This window comes from Rhinolophus sinicus, linkage group LG17 (genome assembly GCF_036562045.2).
Source record: "Rhinolophus sinicus isolate RSC01 linkage group LG17, ASM3656204v1, whole genome shotgun sequence".
In the NCBI taxonomy this organism is placed as follows: Eukaryota; Metazoa; Chordata; class Mammalia; order Chiroptera; family Rhinolophidae; genus Rhinolophus; species Rhinolophus sinicus.
In genome coordinates this window covers 25,064,652-25,084,485 of record NC_133766.1, presented here as the reverse complement: position 1 = coordinate 25,084,485, position 19,834 = coordinate 25,064,652, and the positions used below count along the sequence as shown (strand labels likewise).

Here is a 19,834-nt window from a genome sequence, read left to right as displayed (position 1 = left end):
CGCAATTCCTATCAAACGACCAATGACGTTTTTCATAGAAATAGAACATATAATCCTAAAATTTATATGGAACCATAAAAGACCCCAGATAGCCTCAGCAATCTTGAGAAATAAGAACAAAGTGGGAGGCATAATGATACGTGACATTAATTTATACTACACGTCTACAGTAATCAAAACAGCATGGTACAGGCATAAAAACAGACACATAGATCAAGGGAAAAGAATAGAGAACCCAGAGATAAACCCATGCCCAAATGGTCATTTAATCTACAATAATGGAAGCAAGAATTTACGGTGGGGTAAAGACAGTCTATTCAATAAATGGTGCTGGGAAACCTGGACAGAACACATGCAAAAAAATGAAGCTGGACCACCTCCTTACACCACATACAAAAATAAATTTAAAATGGCTTAAAGACTTAAATGTAAAATCTGAAACCATAAAATTCCTAGAAGAAAATATAGGAAGAAACTTTACAGACATTACCCGGAGTAAGATTTTTACTGATATATCCCCTCAGGCAAGGGAAATAAGAGAAAAAATAAACATGTGGGATTACATCAAACTAAAAGTTTTTTTCACAGCAAAGGAAACCATCAATAAAACAAAAAGGGATCCTACTGAATGGGAAAAGATATTTGCCAATGATATATCTGATAAGGGGTTAATATCACAAATTTATAAAAAAACTCACTCAATTCAACTCCAAAAAAACAAGCAGCCCAATTAAAAAATGGGCAGAGGCCATGAAGAGACATTTTTCTAAAAAGGACATACAGATGGCAAACAGGCATGAAAAAATGCTCAACCTCACTAACCATCAGAGATGCAAATAAAAATCACAATGAGATACCACCTCACACCTGTCAGAATGGCTGTCATCAATAAATCAACAAATAACAAGTGCTGGCGAGGATGTGGAGAAAAGGGAACACTTGTGCACTGTTGGTGGGATTGCAGATAGGAGCAGCCACTATGGAAAACAGTATGGAGGTACGTCAAAAAGCTGAAAATGAAACTACCTTATGATCCAGCAATTCCACTCCTAGGTATCTATTTGGAGAAATCCAAAACTCTAATTCAAAAAAATTTATACACCCCTATGTTTATTGCAGCACTATACACAATAGCCAAGACATGGATACAACTGAAATGCCCATCGGTAGATGACTGGATTAACAAACTGTGGTACATTTATACAATGGAGTATTACGCAGCCATAAAGAAGAAAGAAATCTTACCATTTGCAACAACGTGGATGGACCTAGAGAACATTATGGTAAGTGAAATACGTCAGACAGAGAAAGACAAATACCATATGATCTCATTTGTATGTGGAATCGAAAGAAAAGAATAAATGAATGAACTAATCAGAAACAGTTTCAGAGACATTGAGGAAAAACTGAGGGTTGCTAGATGGGGGGATGGGGATAAGGGGGAAGGTGAGGGGATTAGAAAGCACAGTCAGTAACCACAAGATGGCCACGGGGTTATGAAAGTTAATTTGGGAAATGTAATCAATAATGTTATAAAGATTTTGTAGGGTATCCGATGGACACTTGTCTCGTTAGGGAGACCACCTCAGGGAAGATGTAGATGCTTGATCACTGCACTGTACACCTGAAGCTGAATATGAACAATAGTGAATATCAACTACAAGTGTATATATATATATATATATATATATATATATATATATATATATATATATATATATATTTGGATACAGCATTAGGAATAGAGACAGTGGAAATATAATGGCTGTGTGCGATGTCAGAAGGATAATGGATGGGGGGAAGAGGGTTGACACAGTGTGAGGGATATAAATGATAAATATCTAACTATTACATTGTTTTGTGCACCTGAAACTAATAAAAAAAAAAGATCTGATCAAGAGTTTCCCATAACCATGGTGCTATTTACTGATATAAGGGAGAGTAGTAGAAGAAAAGGCTTTGAGAAGGAAATCCAGAGATTTTCTTTTTGTTGTCTTTTTTTTTGACATCTTAAATTTGATATATATTTAGACATATAAGTGGAAATGCCAACTAGGCAATTGGTACCATAAGTCAGGATGCCAGGGCTAAAGATATGAATTTGGGAACATTAGCATGTAAATGGTATTAAAACAATGGGAATGGTTGACATCACATAAGATGAACATACATGTACATGGGGAAGTGAAAGGGCCTACATCTGAGCCTTAGCTCCAGTCTTTACTGGTCCTAAAGAAGAGAAAGAGGTTCAGAGGGAGACTGAGAAGCAGCTAGCAAGGAAAGAGGAAAACTAGGGGAATGTGGTGTTACAGAAGCCAAGAGAAGAGAGTGTGGCTTTGATAATAAATATGGAGAATGTTTAAAAAGTTCAGGGAAATATAAGAATCAAAAAGTCTAGGGCAGATGTGTGGCTCAGTTGGTTAGAGCGCGAGCTCTGGGCAACAAGGCTGCTGGTTCGATTCCCACATGGGCCAGCAAGCTGCACCCTCCACAATTAGAATAAAGTCAGTGAGCTGCCGCTGAGCTCCTGGACAGCTCAGTTGGTTGGAGCGCGTCCTCTCAACCACAAAGTTGCCGGTTCGACTCCCGCAAGGGATGGTGGGCTGCGCCCCCTGCAACTAACAACGGCGACTGGACCTGGAGCTGAGCTGCGCCCTCCACAACTAAGATTGAAAGGACAACAACTTGACTTGGAAAAAGTCCTGGAAGTACACACTCTTCCCCAATAAAGTCCTGTTCCACTTCCCCAATTAAAAACAAAGTCTGTATTTTCTTACATGGTCTATAGTGAAACGTAAGCTTAGTTTTTCTTGTAAGCTCTTTTCTTACTAACCTCTTAGATATTCATGGATATATTCCTAGTTCTTATCTTAGTAGTGATCCTCAGGGTGGAATATGGTAGACTTCCTGTTCTAGATGGATTAGAGATCCCTTTCATGACATGGTACCTAATTTTCTAGCTGGTTTTGGGCATCCTAGATGTTGAAAACATTTATCTACCTGCTCTGCCTTCACAGATTATTCCTTCTTCCCCTCTGAAAAGCCTTGGAAGTTTTACTATTTCTTCCCCCCTGCTTGCTCCCTTTGATAAGCAAGGCACTCTTTTACCTACCCAAAGAGATTCCCCCTGAGCTTTAGGTCATCTTGTGTGGTGGATATGGCAGTAACCCTCTTCTCTCTTCTTTGATGCCTTCATGACTCTATTTCTGGAAATGTTTCATTCTTCCTGATCAAATATTCTCAGTCCTATCTTGTTCCACTGACTGATAATGTAATTAATAGCCAGTATTTGAGATTAATTTAACTTTGGTGAGTTTTATTTTGTTCATCTATTGTTTGCAAACATTATTTCAGTTCTTTCCTATTCCAACTCCCCCATCACTTCCCATTGAATCTTGAGGTCTTGAGAGTTGGTCTCCATTACATAGTCTCTAGCACATGGGCTCTCTCCAACAGTCTTGGGATGTTCAAAATTTTGTAATTAACTTTAAAAATTTATTTAAATTTTTAGAAAAATTTGATAGTTTTAAATCACAAAACAATATGCTATTACTGTAACTATTTAAACAATTCAGAGCTATATAGAAAAAATCATGAGATACAAAAGTTGGGGTATGTCACAGGAGACAGATAAAAGGGTTGTCTAAGGTGATGGTAAAGGGAAGTCCCAAGACAGTTGCTATGCATCAGGCATAGAAAATAACCAGCTCAGGATGAAAGATGTGGTCAGATGCTCCAAAGGAATGTGGTTAGAACATGAAGCTGATAAATTATTTAACAGACTTAAATGGGTGGAAAATTATACCAAGAATAACTTTTACAGAGGTAACGGAAGGTGTGGGAAGATAGTCAAATGTTTAATGAAAACAATGCAAAGGGAAAAATGAGGCATGAGGCAATTCACTTCAAGAAAAACTAAAAGCTATTCATGAAGGGAAATGTAGTATTCATTTCTTGGCTCAGTAACCAAACAGTATTTTACACAATCATTATGATGACAGCATTTGAATATATATTTAACCAAAATTGAGATGTCTTTATATATATATATTTTTAAGATGTCTTTATATTAAGAGGGTGGGGCAGGGAAAAAATAAATCTAAACAACAATAAGTCGATAGATAATGTGCTTTGTGTGTGTGTATGTGTGAAGAATGAAAAGTATGGGAGAGAGGAATATAAAATAAGAGACTGTCGTTAGTTGTTATATGCATTTTAAAAGCACTATATCACATTTAACTATTTGTAGATAAAACTGACAAAAATCAATCAAAAGCAAAAAGAATGTAACAGAACTACATGTTCTGACATTGTAAAGTCGTCTAAGATATTCTTAAGAAAAAGCAAATTCTAAAAAATATTTTATTCTGGTAAAAAAGTTATTCTTTTAATATGAAACCATTAATAGTAGTTATCTTGGAGTTTATAGTGGATTTTTACTTGCAGAATATTTGAATTATTTACAATGATCATGCATTTATTATTTTGGGCATCGTAAAAAGACACTAAAAAAAAAAGATAGGGCCTAGTGGCTCAGGCGGTTGGAGCTCCGTGCTCTTAACTCCAAAGGCTGCTGGTTTGATTCCCACATGGGCCAATGGGCTCAACAACAAGGTTGCTGGTTCAACTCCTCGAGTCCTGCAAGGGATGGTGGGCTGCGCCCCCTGCAACTAGCGACGGCAACTGGACCTGGAGCTGAGCTGCGCCCTCCACAACTAAGACTGAAAGGACAACAACTTGACTTGGAAAAAAGTCCTGGAAGTGCACACTGTTCCCCAATGAAGTCCTGTTCCCCTTCCCCAATAAAATCTTTAAAAAAAAAAAAAGACATATTAGAGTGACATCAACTAGATGGTGGAGTAAGAGACCCTAGCCCTTGCTGTTTCACAGAAACAACAACTTAACAGCTTTCACTCCCCACACAAGAATGCAGGATATGGTGAGGCCAAAAAGGAACAACAGAGCCATATATAGGGGAGTCATACCACTACATTCTCGATGGCGGCTGGTCGAGACACAAAAGCAAACATCCGCCAGTACCCCAATGAGGGGTCTTCCTGCACCCCAGTCTCACTGGTGGCTGGGTAAGACACAGGAAGTAGGATCAACACAATCCAAAATCCACAATCTGTTTGCTAACCACACTTGCTAGTCGCAATCCGCGCTTGCTAGCATAACCACGGCAGTTGTATTAGTGGCTAATGGATAACTGGTTACAGCTGATGGCCATCTGATCACAGTTGATGGCCATCTACTATCTGAGCCAGCACCTTTCCACATGAAGTCGAAAGCCTGGAAACTGCTCTCTGGGACTCTGCCCCTACAGCCATTCACATACAAAAATTCCTTTATGATACCTTGAGTCCAGTTGAGAGGTTCAGCACCCTAAAGGAGCACAAAATCTGGGAATATCTACATTGAAAAGGGTAAGAACAGTTTTGTTACCGGAGTGGGGGGCGCTTCTCGGTGTGATTCCCAGACTTGGTTTCCACACCTGGGGTCAAACCCAGTGGTGTCCGGGCTTGGCTCTCACACCAGGAGTCGAACCTGGTGGAGTCTGGGTGTTGTGCGGGGGACCCTGCTCGCTGCGCCATTTGTCGTGCGAGGCGGCCTGTGGGGTCTCTGCTCCCGCTCCCCACATAAGAACACAGGATATAGCTAGGCCAAAACGGAACACCCACAGAGCCATAGATAGGGGAGTCATATCACTATAGTCTCACTGGAGGCTGGATCCACATGACCTGCAACCTGCTGTCCGCTTCTCTGCTTGCCTACTAACCAACTGACCAACCAGCATAGTCGCGGCAGTTATATCAGTGGCTAATTGGCTAACTGGTTACAGCTGATGGTCAATTAGCCACAGCTCATGGCCATCTACTATCCGAGTAGCCATCACCTTTCCACGTGAGGCCAAGAGCCTGGAAACTGCTCTCTGGGACTCTGTCCCCACACTCCACCCCTACAGGGTCTCGCCTCACAATCTATGTGGCAAGCATCTTCCGTGAGGGTCCCTGTGCCGTATTAGCCTACTGACACCTACAGACAGAAAGAAACGGTAGTCTTAGGAACCAACAATGGCAAATCCCTTCCATTTGGGAGGATACATTCTAACTTTTTGTCCTGGGAAAGGAGGGTCGCTGCCACTGGCACCTTTCCCGGTTTGTGGTACCAGAACTTTATGGCAGTGCTTGGGGTCCCTTGCGTAGTTTCAACATATAACAGAACAGGGGACCTCATAATAGGCCATAGTGAGAGCACATAGGTTCCCTGCAAAATCATCCCGGTATCGGAACCTCCGTATACTACAGTCACTTGTGGTGGCCACTCAGCCACCAGTCCTGGCATCACTTGCAAATCATGAGTTAAACCAGCCCCCCATGGGGCTATCAGACCCAACCACCTACAGTGGCAGCTTTTGACCTGCCAGGGCCAAGTCCATTGCTGCCGTTCCCCTGCTTTCAAGCATGTGGGTGCTGGCAACAAAATGTTTCCATTTCTGCTGTAGCCTGGCTTTAACAGAGTCTCACTGGTGGTAACTTGTAATTGAATGGGAGTGGCCGTTTGATGTAGCAGAGCTTCTACTGGTGCGGGCCCTCCCTTCCGTGGTCTCTCATTCAGGACTCTCAAGACATCACATAGACGAGAGGCCCAGTCACGCATCGTGGGAGGGTGTTTTGACACCCGGAGGCCTTACTTCAAAAGGCCATTGTAGCATTCAATCATGCCAGCTGCTTGTGGGTTATACGGGGAATGAAACAACCATTGTATGTCCATCCTGGCAGCCCAGCGCTGCACTTCTTGCCCCATAAAATGGGTATCCCTGTCACTTTCAGTGACTTGGGGGCGCTCATAGAGGGCGCACAACCGTCTAAGAGCGACCACTGTATGCCGCTGATCTGCAGCTGGACACAGCCAAGCAAACATCAACCCATAGCAGTGTCCACTGCTGTGAATGCATACATAGCATTACGGGCCTTAAGCAGAGGTCCAATGTAATCCACTTGCTAGCGAGTGAGGGGCACCCTCCCTCGCATAATCTGCTGTGTCTCCCAGGGGAGCCTCCGCCTTTGGGGGCTGTCCTGGGCACAGACAGCACAATCATAGCAGGCATCTGCTATCTCCTGCCATTTCAAAGGCAGACCCCAGGGTGTGCTCACCTGCCACATGGTTCGGCTTCTAGCGTGCTGCAATTTCCTATGCAGCCAATGGGCCACATCAGTGGCAGGAGCCCATTCTAACCATCAGATCCATGCTAGGACATCTGCTTCATCATTACCTGGGGACACTAAGGGGGAGTGACCTGTGACTTGCATTAAGGTCACCTCCTTTTTCTGCCCTAGGTCCCAGAGGTCCTGACACATGGCTTGACCTCACAGTAGACGGTGTCCTACCAACAAGTTTTGGTGTTTCCACGTGGAGAGCCACAACATTAGGCCCCGGAACACCGCCCAGCTGTCAGTACAAATAACTAGGGGCCCGGGTTCGAGCTGATTGTCACCCACACACCCTGTTGCTCAGCCCACTGGCTACTCTGGCCCATCCCGGTATCAAACCAAATGGTGTCTGTTTTGGGCTGCACACCAATAGCCGTCCAAATGGCTGCAGCTCCTTGGCTAGAACCATCAGTAAATCAGGCATCCTCAGGTACTGGGGACTGTCCTTCTTTATAGGGCGAGGGCTCCAAGTCCTCCCCTCTAGGCAGAGCACTTGGCTCAGCCTGGGCTACAAGCTCCACAGGCCCCAAGACTTGCTGTAGCTCTGTGCTCAAAGGTCTTGAACTAAGGGTGTTATGTTGCTCCAAGTAGGCACCCCACTTAGTGAGGGTGGTGGTCTGTGCCACCCCCATTTTGGGTCCCTGGGTCCACGTATGGACCCACCCCTGGATGGGATAGGTGGTTCGAACCAACACCTGTGCCGTTCCTGTGATGGCTTCTGTGGTCACTAGGGCTGCATACATGGCAGCCAGCTGTTTCTCTAAAGAGAGTAGCAGACTTCCGCTCCTTTCCACAATTGGGACCCAAATCCCACGAGTGATCGGAGATGCTCCTGCCGTTGCCAGAGGCCCCCACCCTACCCCTGTTGGGTTACATGAACATCAAGTTCAAAAGGGCGACCAGGGTCTACTACTTGCAGAGCCTGTGCCTGGTGCACTGCCTGTTTCGTGCCAACAAGACGTGCTCTATAGCCTCTGTCCAATCCCATGAGGCCCCCTTTTTTTTATCATGTTATACAAGGGCCTTGCCGTTTGTGCTAAATGGTGTACAAACGCCCGCCAATATCCTAGCAGTCCCAAATACATCTGCAGTTGGGAGACCTTGGTCAGCCGGGGAAAGGCTTGCATTTTGTCAGTAATTGCCTCGGGTACGACCTTTATCTTACCCGACCACACAACACCCAAAAACTTGACAGATAAGCCAGGGCCTTCGACCTTTTTCTCGTTCACCACCCAGCCACGTGACTTCAGGTGGCAGAGAAGAGAGGGAGCTGCTTGCTCTAAATCTGAAAGAGAATCAGATGTTAGTAAAATATCATCAACATAGTGAAACAAGGCCACAGAGAATGGGTGATCCCACTATGCAAAATCCTGGGCTACGAGCCCATGGCAGATAGTGGGGCTGTGCAAGTGTCCTTGTGGAAGGTCTTGAAAAGTCCACTGCCGCCCGTCCCAAGTAAAAGCAAACTGCTCTTGACACTTGGGTGCAATGTCAATGGAGAAAAAAGCATTGGCCAAGTCTACTACATAGTGATACGTTCCCAGGCGGACAGTCAGACGATCCATCAAATCGTGTATTGAAGGTACTGCCGCGTGCAAAGGTGGCGTCACCTTATTTTAACTCCCTATAGTCCACAGTCATTTGCCAGGTGCCATCTGGCTTCTTGACAGGCCATACAGGGGAGTTAAAGGGACTGTGCGTTGGCCTCACAATATGTGCCTTCTCCAATTCCAATATTGTACGACCAATCTCCTCCTGCCCTCCTGGCAGGCGGTACTGTCGCACTGTAACCACCCGCCAGAGCTGTGGCAACACTTGAGGAGGGTGGTGAGCATGCCCGCGTGTCACCGCTTTCACCACCCGGATTCAGAGACGGAACTCTCCTACCGATGTCTGTAAACTGAGGCCATGTAGTACGTCCACCCCTAGAATATACTCTGGAACGGGGAAGAGATACATGTTGTAGGTACGGGGGGAGGGGAGGAAGCCTTCCTATACCCAGTGGTAAGGAAACAGCTTTTACAGTCAGTCTTTCTCCCGTAGCCATCAATGCACATTGCTGGTCCAGGGAACAGTTCTGGGTTCCCATAAACAAGACTGCAGTCTGCACCAGTGTCAACTAGGGCAAAAACCCTCTGCACATTAGAAGGGGACCAAAGTCTGGATAGTTCCACGTGGGGCTTTGGGTCCCTGCTTGTCCCCTCTGACGGGGTACCTTGTTCCCACCCCTAATCAAACTGAAAGGAGTTGGCCTCAAGCGGCTGCATGAAGTCCTGGAGGGACACGGGTCGCACATTCCCAGACTTCTTCTTTAGGCTTCGCCAGAATTGCTGTTCCGGACTCAGTTGTTTCCAGAGTTCCAAGAGTGCATTGGGTTGTCAGTCTCTTTTCTCCCCCATCAACACTTGTTGCCACAAGATCACGCCACATCTGCGTCAGTGTTACTCTCTGAGGCCCGCGACCTCGCCCCCTTACTTTTGACTTGGGCTGCTAGGTCTCGACTTCTTGGACCTTCTGTCTTAACTTCCCTCATTGCCAGCTTTCAGCATCCCCAAGGGTGGCCATGGCAATGGTAACTTCATGGATCCACCGCCCCATATAGGGCATAAGAATGGCAACTAAGGATCCAAAAGCACTCGCAGGTGCAGTATCCAAAACCAGATCTCTCATGCTAGTTGTAAAATGTTCATCATCCAGCTCCTGCCTACTAGGGTTGAACAGGGCATGTTTCATACCCATTTCATGGATGATTTAAGTTCTATATATGACTGCCATTGACTCACAGTGTCTGGCAGGTCACCAGCCTCTCCCCTTACTGTGCATACCACAGCATGAGCCACTCCATTAGAGTGTGGTTGCCCTGGTCTTGGGCCAACCTATGGCAGTTCTGTAACCTTTGTCGCAGGGATAGATGCCCCATCACAAAGGCTAGCTTTTCCATTTTGCCTAGGAAGCAGAGAATGCTGTCTGCCCCCTCATCCCATAAACGCAGCAGCCAAGCCGAGACTGGCTCTCCAGGGCGTTGTCTGTACCGCCTCCCCAGCTCCTGCAACTCAGTGGGAGTGTAAGGGGGGCAGGTTGTGAACTCAGTCACAGCTGTGTTGCCGGCAGCAACACCCCCAGGGGCCCAAAGGTTGCTCACATTTTACCCTTTGCTTCAAGATTGGCTGGGCTTGGGGGTTGGGAGCTACATTGTCTCCACTCGCTTCCTCTGCCTCTGCCTCAGAGTCTCCACTGTGGGGCTCCTCCTTTAAAAGGCAGACCTGAGCTTCCAGCACCTCTCATCAGAACATCTGGTCCCGCACCTGGGCTATTCCAGCAAACGCTTCCTCCGAGTTATGATGCACCTTGGTGAGAACCTCCTCCACCCAACAGTCCCGAACTTCCAGCACTTCCCCCCTGGGGCTGCTGTCTTGCCTCTGAGTTATTTCATTAAATGTGCCCTCCATGTTACGACACAAAGCGGTGAGGAATATCCAGCCCACACGGCTGGCTGTACCCTTTGCCTTCTCTGGCAACGGCTCAGCCAGAATCTGCAGGGTCCTCTCTATGCTGGCTGGAGAGCCATCCACGTCCTCCCACCCCTTCTCAGGGGTCCAACTCCTGAGAGCAGTGGCCACCGGGTACCACACACTGTGTGAGGGCCACATGCCCTCCTGCCCAGAGTCAGACCCCATTCCTACCTGGCCAGAATCCTGCTTGCCATGCCAGGTGTCCGATTGGGTGGTGGCTCGGTGCAAGATGTCCACAACCCTTGGAGCCTACAGCAGCAGAAGATTACCAAAAGGAAGGTGATCCCTTTTATTGTCAAGAGGGTAGTGTGCCATCTGGAGGTTCGAGTCTCCCTGGCAGACTGCACCTCCAGCTCCCGGCACTGCTCCTCACAGGCCTCCTGAAGCTGAGCTTTCACATGTATAAAATGCTCCATTATCCCTCTGGGCATTCTGGCCAGCGCCATACCCTGCTCGCTGCACCATTTGTCACGCAGGGTGTCATGTGGGGTCTCTGGTCCCACTCCCTGCATAAGAACGCAGGATAGGTGAGGCCAAAAAGGAACAACAATGGAGCCATAGATAGGGGAGTCATACTGCTGTATTCTCACTGGCTGCTGGGTTGGAGACACAGGAAGCAGGAGCCACATGATCTGCAATTTGCTGTCCGCTTCTCTTCCAACCGACCCCATTTGCTAACTGCATTCCATGCTTGCTAGCTTAGCCAGGACAGTTATATGGCTAACCAGTAACAGCTGACGGCATCCACCACCCGAGCCAGCACCCCTCCACATGAGAGAGCCTGGAAACTGCTCTCCAGGACTCTGTCCCCACACCTCAGCAGCTGTCTACTCTAGACTCTGCCCCCGGCAACTCCTCTGCTGGTGCTTTTCCTCATCAGTGCAGCCGTCTTCTCTAGACACTGCCGTGGGCATCCTCGCTTCCCGACTTTCAATAAACCTTTTCTTGCTTTACTACTTTTCTGAGTCTTATGAATATTTTCACATTCTGCGAATGACCAGGGGTATTCAAAAACAATACACTGAACATTATTTTCTGCTATAACAAGTGCTATCTGAAGATTTTGGCGTTTGTCACAGATTTACAGCTTCATCCTGTGCTAGCTGCAATTCTGTCTTTAATTTCTCTATGGTTTTTCTGGAAATTACTTCCTGTCCCTGAAATTGTTTTCTAAGATCAGCTTCCTTTTCTTTGCTAGCCTGCAGGCCTTCTACTGTGAAAAGCTGTGATTTTTTTCCAAAGCATCAAGCTCATGTTCATAAAAGAGCTTTATTCAACTTGTCTTCATAACCCTTAAGTAGCTTTCTCTGTTCAAGTTTTAGCTCTTTGAGGGTTTTGTTTAAGGTCTCCACCTTTATTCTGTGCAGTTCCTCTGCCTTCACCTGACCCCTTTTCACCAAGACACTATGATGCTGCTGTGACTTCAACAGCTCTTGGATCTCCTGTCTGTGAACAGTTTGCAAATCTTCCAATGCTTAACCATTTGTCTTTTTTCAAACTGTACTTGGAGTTGTCCAAAACTCTGTAATCTTTCCTCAAATTTCCTTCTAATCTCTTCAGCCTCTCTAGACATGATTACTATGTGTTGGACATGCTGTGGGCTTCTGCACAAAGTTGCATGTCCTCAACTCTGTGCTTATAAGCTTCCAGTTCTGTCAAAGCCTGCTGCTTCATTTTTATGTGATCTAGTGATGCTTCTAAAACTGGAATCTTTCTATTAAGGTCTAACTTCTCTGTTACTTTGCTTTTATATTACATTATTTTTTCTTTTGTTTTGGGAAGAATTTGTTGGCTATCTTCTTCATGAACCTCTTTGAGGGCTTGAGTTGCAGATTAATGTTCATCATTCTTAGTGTTCAAAGTATATATTACCTTGGTGAGCTGTGTGATTTTCTTGCTCATTTTCAGGTGCAGGTTCTGGGTATAGTGCTATGGGGAGGGCAGCAAGGGTGAATTTGGCTGCCTGGCCACCGAGCTGCAGTCATAGTGCTGCTGCAAGATCATGCCCATGTCGCCAAACTCCCGACAGGTGGGGGCACCTATTCCAACTCTCAGGATGTCCTGTGAAGCAACGGTGTCTGGAAGGCAAGAGCCAGTGAGGCCGCTTCTGGATCCGACACCTGGAGCCCTCCACGTGTAGCTGCAGCCACGGGTGTCCTCCCACCCAGCCATCCCTGGGTCACCCCTGTCCACCAACCTGGCGGCCCCATTGGCCTGGGGCCATGGGGTTCACCCTATGTTGTCTTAGTTAATTCTCATAAAACTTTATTATGCATTCATTTATTTATTAAAAATATTTATTGAACATTTGCCATGTGCTAGATACCATGCTAGGTGCTAGGGATAGAGTGATAAATAAAATCATTATGGTCACTGCTCCTAGAGAGCTTATGGTAGAGTTGGAGAAATGCACATTAAACAAATAAAAATAAATATTTAGTGACATGTGATAAATGACATGGCAGGTGTGACAGAATAGTTGGGGGGGGGGAGGTTCACTTCAGATAGAGTGGTCTGAAAAGGTCTCTTTTAGAAGGTGGCATATGTAAGCTGAGACTTAAAGAATAAGATGGAACCAGGCCTTGAGGCAGATGTGAATAACTCTAACATAGGTAACTCCTTCCTCTGATAAAGGAGCTGAGAAAAGATCAGGGAGGCTAAATGGAGATAGTGGTAGGCATATGATAATGGCTGAGGCTGGAGATGGGCTAGACCATCCAGGGCCATGGCGACTCAGTTTCATTCTGAGTGCATGGGGTAATTTTTCAGGGTTTTAAGCAGGTAAGTGAAAGACCTGATTTATATTAAAAATATTACTTTGGCTGTCTTGTGGATAATAGAGTGGAGGGAGCAAAAGTTGGGGAGAGTTGTTCAAAGTTTATTGTAATATTCCAGGTTAGAGATGATAGTGGTTGGATATAGGATGGTGGTTGAAGGTTTGGAGAGAAGTGCATATACTTGGAAGCTAGAGTAGCTGAAGTCAAGGATAACTCAGGTTCCTGTGTTGAGTAATGGGGCTGATGTGTTACCATTCTCCTTTTTCAGTTTAGGAGACCAAAGCTCGCAAATCTTAGGTAACATGTCCCAGGAGATATGTCTAGGAAATGAAGTACGAGGATTTGAGCATGGTTCCACCCAACTCCAGAGAAAACACATGTAACCAACACATTGTACTCTCTCCCAGTGAGTCACAATTCTGCTTTCTAAAAGGAGAGACATGGTTGTCTTCTGAATTATAGTCTCTGTCAACCATAACTCCATTGGCTTAGTTACTGAAGAGAAAGTCAATATCCAGGTATGTTATCTGAAGCATGTTTTGGCCTGGAGCAGATTAGAAAATGCTATCTGGATCACAGGCTGCAAATGATGTTATTCCTTAAATGTTTGACCTAGGAAAGAAGGTTCAAGTCTGAAGGACTGGAAACGATAATCCTACATATTCAAATTCTGTTGCCAGGCAGAAATGAAGCTCTGTTCTCTTCCATGGCATGAGGAGAAAAGATGCATCGTTCTTGATTCCTTTGAAACCTTTCAGCAACTTAGATGACATTGTCAAGGGCAGTTGCTCTGGAAGAAATGGGCTTATTTTAATATGAAAAAGAGGAAAAGGAAATAGTTTAATAGGGACAAGAGCCTCAGGTGACTCCTCAAGGCTATAGAGGAAATCTGGAGAGCACAAGCAGGCAGATAGGGGTATTAATAGCATAAGGCAGGATTACATTAAAAAACAATCAGGTTGAAAACTCAGTTATGCATGGTGATCTTAATACAAGGTAACATCTTCGACATGTTTTGGTGGTGTCCTGAGATTTTCTATAACCTACTAGTATTTGTGCATCTGTTAAATGGCCCCTTTACTTTTACTTCATTTGCAAGTCAAAGGTCTGAAGAGAGAGGTAAGAATGTAAGAACATTGAACAATCATGGGCTTACCTGTTTGGATTGATAAATTGTGGAATAAATTGTGGAGGAATCATTGTTTTTCGTAGGTGTTGGGCTTTCCATTCTCTATAAAAAGGAATCATAGCCATTTGGCTCACACAAAGAGATACTCATGCATAGGTATAGTCTCAGGGAAAAGTAGTATGAAAACCATAGGGGTGATGTCAAAGTTCCTTAGGAGGACGTCTGGGGAATGCTTAGCAAGAGGAACTGCAGACCAAACACCACCAGTGCTCAAAACTGTAAAGGTTCAGTGGCATTTTCTGTGTCCCAAACAAGCAAACCAGTGGGCTCAAGAACGAGAGCCAGAAGGGTGACCTTGGCAGGTGGGGTGAAGGAAAGGAAGCATTCTTGTTCTGCATCCAATTCTATTCTCCGTCTTCCGTTTTAAAGAACTAACGTATATACCAGATGTTTACTGTATTACATCTTTTAATCAGATCTGTAGGAGATATAACTGGAGAAATTGCCTGCTCCATTTTGTCTCTGATTCTAACTGCCTGGTCATCAAATCTGTGGGTTCTCCACAAGATGGAGAACTGGTAGAGTAGGAGAAACAACACCTGGTATTAATAGTAGTTCTGCTTGGAATACAAAGTATAGCAGTAACAGCAGAAATCTCCCATGTTCAAAGGTTTTAACAATTAAAATTAAGGAACATTTATGGCATTATCAAGACCTCTAAAACTCTCCAAAGTACAATTTTATACTAATGAAAAAGTTAACAATTTTGCAGGACATTAGTTTCTTGGTTTGTTGATGGTGATTAATTTTGTCTTCAAGAGGAAATTGGAAAGGCAATAGAAATATCTGAATAAGTAAGAGTACCCTTTCATGCTCTCTCTTTAAGGAGCCGACTTTGCAAATACTTGTTAGGGGCTGTAAGAGGGGAGATATGCTTGGGGGAGTCCAAGATTTCTAGCTAGACCATTGTTTCCATTAGTTGGAGAATGGTGAGTTCTCTGGGCTTATTTTTCAGAAGACATGGAAACTGGCCCCCAAGAGGTGTAGTGTTCTTAGAAATGTTCCTCTTGCAGGTGGTAGGGAATTGTTACCTGACCAAATCTATCCTGTTATGTTGCCAGGTAAAAGAGAGGATTGAGGGCTGCGCATCCTCTACTGTGGAGCGGTTGCAAATTCTTGCCCTTCTTCCTCTCTTGAGAGACTACTTCTGAGCACCCTTATTTTTCCTACTTCCAGGTGAGAAGCCCCCTGCTACAGAATTGTCTCCTTTGGAAACTCTCAAACATAATTGAACTCTCATCCATTCAGCAAGTATCTACTGAATAAATACATGCTAAGGCATAAAGGAAGAGAGAGGAAGACATAATTTTCACTTTCAGGCAACTTGTAATTAAGCTGAAGGGACAAGACTTAACTAATGCATTAAGCAGTTAGAGAGCACTGTAAAGCAGGGTATGAGTAAACATTCCATTGGGGTGAGAGCAGCGGGGGCTGGAAAGCTCCTGTATAGAACTTTACAGCTCCTGTAGCTGCCTTCTCCTCTCCTCAATATGTACATCAGTTTTTGGATTAGTCAGATAATTGTGCTGACAAGTTTGTGAATAATGACTGAAAATAATGACAATGCTAGAGTATAAAGCTGAAAGAACTCACCATGTTTGGATGAGTGACCTGAGCATACACGGTGTTCCCTGGAGAGAATGGATCATACTGTGAGTTTCTCAGGGTGTCTGCTATAAACCCAGGAATATTCAGTTAGTGGTAGAAGGACTCTGGGTCTGCTTTCCCGGGACCTTGACTACCCCAGGGGAATTTCTGGCCCCAAAGATGCAGCTGTTTGAGGCATTGCCCTTCCTTAGTGTTCATTCATTTTTGATAATCTTTGGAATTCTGGCCTGAACCTGAACCTTCTCAGTCATGTTATCTATTTCTGACCTCATCTCTTGGGGTCTGACCTCATCTCTTGGGGACAACGTCTTGAGATACCCTAAAGTTTCAGAGTCTTCCTCTGAATTCGCATGTAAGCCATGAAGATCTTAGGACCAAATAGTACTGCATACACAAGAGCTAGACTAGAGAACCTCAATGGCAGGCATAATGGACCCAGATTATTTCATGTACACATTATTAAACTTTTAAGAAGTCCTTAAGTCCACAGTCCTTTGATTACATAGGAAATGAGGAACTATAGGCTCAGAAAATTCAATTCACTTGGCACAAAATCATATAGGAAGAGATTGAATAGGAACTCAAATGTGCGCCTTCTGACTCTAAACCTCATGCACTGTCCTCTACACATGATGTTATATGTCTCTCCCTTATGAAACGAGACTCAGTGCCAGCTGAGTTCAGAGTCTGCCTTCCAGTCTCTACATCACACTTTCTCTTTTGAATGTGTCTACTCAATGTCCAAATCCTGGATGAATAGAGTGATGGGGTCAGGCAGTTTGTCTTTGGGCCTTTGATGCGCTAATCCTATCCCTGCCCTGTACTTGCTAGGTGATAATGGACAGGCTATGAGCCCGTTCACTGACACTTAGTTTCTCCATCAGCAGGGTGGGCAATGACCCTAATCCCACTCCAAGAAATTGTGTCAATGACTGGTTCACATGCTTGTAATGGACCCTGTAGGTCCCACAGGAGACAGACTTGGACAGTTACAGCTTCTCCCCTTGCATTATCTGGTCCATCTGAGTAATGAGATTCTGACTCCATCATTTCTCATTATACAGCCCTCTGACTGGCCCTTCTTCTTCCATTTGGCTCTTTTCATCTGTTTTATGATTGGGAGTTAAGAGTCTGGAAGCTCACCAGGACTCTGGGTTTGCTGAATAGAGAAACTTGAGGAACCTGAAAAATAAAATCAGGGCAATTGAAACTTGTGACTGTAGTGAGAGAAGCCTTCCATCCCCCAACCCCTAGTGTCTCTCTAGAGAATGTAGTGGGAGGGGACCAGAAAGGGAAGGGCAGGTAGGTCCTGAGGTCGGGTCCTACATTTCCCAGTAGGATACCTTCCTCAGGAGATTAGCAGGTATGTGGTCATACTACAGGTATTGTCCCACTAGACTAGCTGAGCCAGGGTTTGCATCCTCCCTCCCTTAACCTGAAGCCCCAGACTCTAAGTCTCTGAAACCTTGGAGGAGAGACAAGGAGAAAGAAAGGAAACCTGCTAGTTTTTTCCTTGAAACAAATAAGCACACAGCGATAACAATCAAAGAAAATACTATTGTTACTGTAATCCATATGATTTTCAGGTGTTGATTTTTCTCATTAAAAACACCTGAAAAGAAAAAAAAAAGAAGTTGCACTTAAGATACACTGAGTAAAGCCCACAGTGTTTTTCTCAGAGCCCCCATTTAACCTCTTTTAGGTCACCTTTGTGGGGTGAGTGGGTTCATCTATACTCAGAAGCTCTGGGGCTCTGGGCAGGATTTCTGGGAGTAAGAGTCCCATTTGTCAGACAGGACAGGGTGGGGCCTGGTAGAGCCAAGCAGAGGAAACAATTCTGCTTTACCAAGGAGTTTGTTTTTGGGTTCTGAGTGTGTTGGCGGAAGGATTGTGGAAGGGGAGGGAGGGAGGAAAGTGAGACCTCTGAGGATAGTGAGAGGCCCAGAGCACCAGACGGTGTTTGCCTTCTTCCACCATCTTTGGCTGCCTCCCACTGGGTCACTGTTTTAGGAATCATGTAGGTCATGAGGACATGCCATACCCCATAGCTGCTCAAGGCTCTTGGAAAGACCTGAGACAGACTGTTACCTTTGCAGGGACTTTGGACAGAGAAAGAGAAGGATAAATTGCTGACAGGATTCTCAGCTATGCAGTAATAGGTCTGTTCACTGGAAGTCTTAGGGTCCCAGAAGATTGTGAAGTTTGCTTCCTCTAGGAGTATATTTCCTGAGACATGCCACCTAAATGAGACATGGTCATTTGGATTCTCCACAGAGCAGGTCAAGTGGATCTCACAGGTCCCATTCTCATACAGTTGCATGTAATTGGCAACTTGTAAGTTCCTCAGTCTTCCTGTGTGCAGAGAAAAGGACTGGATTAAGGACAAATGGATCAGCCCTCTGTGAAAAACATCCTTCCCCTCAATGTATTCCACCTGACACTCTGCTGTATGTTATGGTCTATATACTCTGTATATAACTGCTTGTGTTGCTTAATTGATGGGATCAAGGTCTGGGACGGCTAGATGAGGGACATCAGTATGAAAAATGAGAAGGAAAAGATGGGTTGCTACCCACTAGTTGGGTGATTTGGGAGTGGTTACCTCAGTTTTCTAGGCTTCAGTTTATTCCTGGGGTCCTTTCTAGCCTTGTTCACTGCCCATTGTGTAAAGACAATTTGGAGACTAAGTTGAGGGCCAGCCCTATCTTAGCCAGGTCAGAAACCAAAACCAGGCACAAGAGCCCTGTTTCCTTGATCATTAGAATTCCCTAGCTGGGGTGGAAGATGGAAGCTTAACTTTCTTGGAGAACCATATTTCCCTCAAATCTGTGGGAATCCTGATCCTCATTGTATCTGATGCTGGCTCTGATGGTGATAAAGATACTGATGCGGAATGTCAGCAAGACAAAAAGAGACAAGTTGAGAACCAAAAGGTTGGCGAAGAAAGAAGTGAAGAAATTGAGAGAGCAAGCAATTCCGGGCAGCAAAGAAGTGTAATATACTCAGGCATTTGAGAAAACATCTACAGCAAAAATTTCTTTCTTTCATTTATTTTTATTTTTTGTTATTTTACTGCAAAATTTTTTTTTTTTTTTTTTTTTTCACAACTAGCTACACTTTTATTTTGGGTCATCAAGCAGTACCCTCAATGACTTACCAGTAAGAGCCAACATGCTTTCCCAAAACATCCTTCATTTTCTTCATTTTTTTTTTAAAGCAGTCTTTATTTTAACTTACTGCAAAAATTTCTGATAGCAGAGACCACAGAATATTGGTTAGTAAGATGTTGGTAACTATGAATCAAGGGGACATGGAAACAGTACAGAAAAGTTCACTGACTTAGACTTGGCCTGAGGGTTGACATAAAGGTGACCCAGTAAAGAACAAAATGACTCTAGCTGTCTGATTAGAAGAGACAGAGTAATGCTTTAAGTTTAGCTAACTGAGTAGGAGTGGTGGAACCTATCTTGCCAGAATGGAGCTTTTATGTAACAGCAAGAGTGTTGGATTTGGAGTTAGGAAAACCTAGGTTAG

The 19,834-nt window shown here is 44.6% G+C and overlaps 1 protein-coding gene across 28 annotated transcripts in view; it reads right to left on the bottom strand.

Moving 5' to 3' along the window:
- Positions 1-12,990: 12,990 nt before the first annotated feature.
- The window catches only part of CD84 (CD84 molecule), a 79,508-nt gene continuing 72,664 nt past the window's right edge, over positions 12,991-19,834 (bottom strand). For 6 of the 28 annotated variants that reach the window (XR_012492995.1, XM_074322478.1, XM_019718147.2 and 3 more), the window contains 6 exons: positions 18,389-18,652; positions 17,799-17,912; positions 17,444-17,482; positions 16,286-16,365; positions 14,660-14,734; positions 12,991-14,293 (listed from right to left, as the gene is read on the bottom strand). Coding sequence is in view for 20 of the 28 variants with exons in the window: in XM_074322478.1 (XP_074178579.1) it covers positions 14,279-14,293; positions 14,660-14,734; positions 16,286-16,365; positions 17,444-17,482; positions 17,799-17,912; positions 18,389-18,652 (587 nt within the window). In the remaining 8 variants the exon portion in view is untranslated. Of the gene's footprint in view, positions 16,366-17,443; positions 17,483-17,798; positions 17,913-18,388; positions 18,672-19,834 lie in introns of those variants that run through there. The other 22 variants (XR_012492991.1, XR_012492993.1, XM_019718144.2 and 19 more) reach the window with 22 other exon arrangements.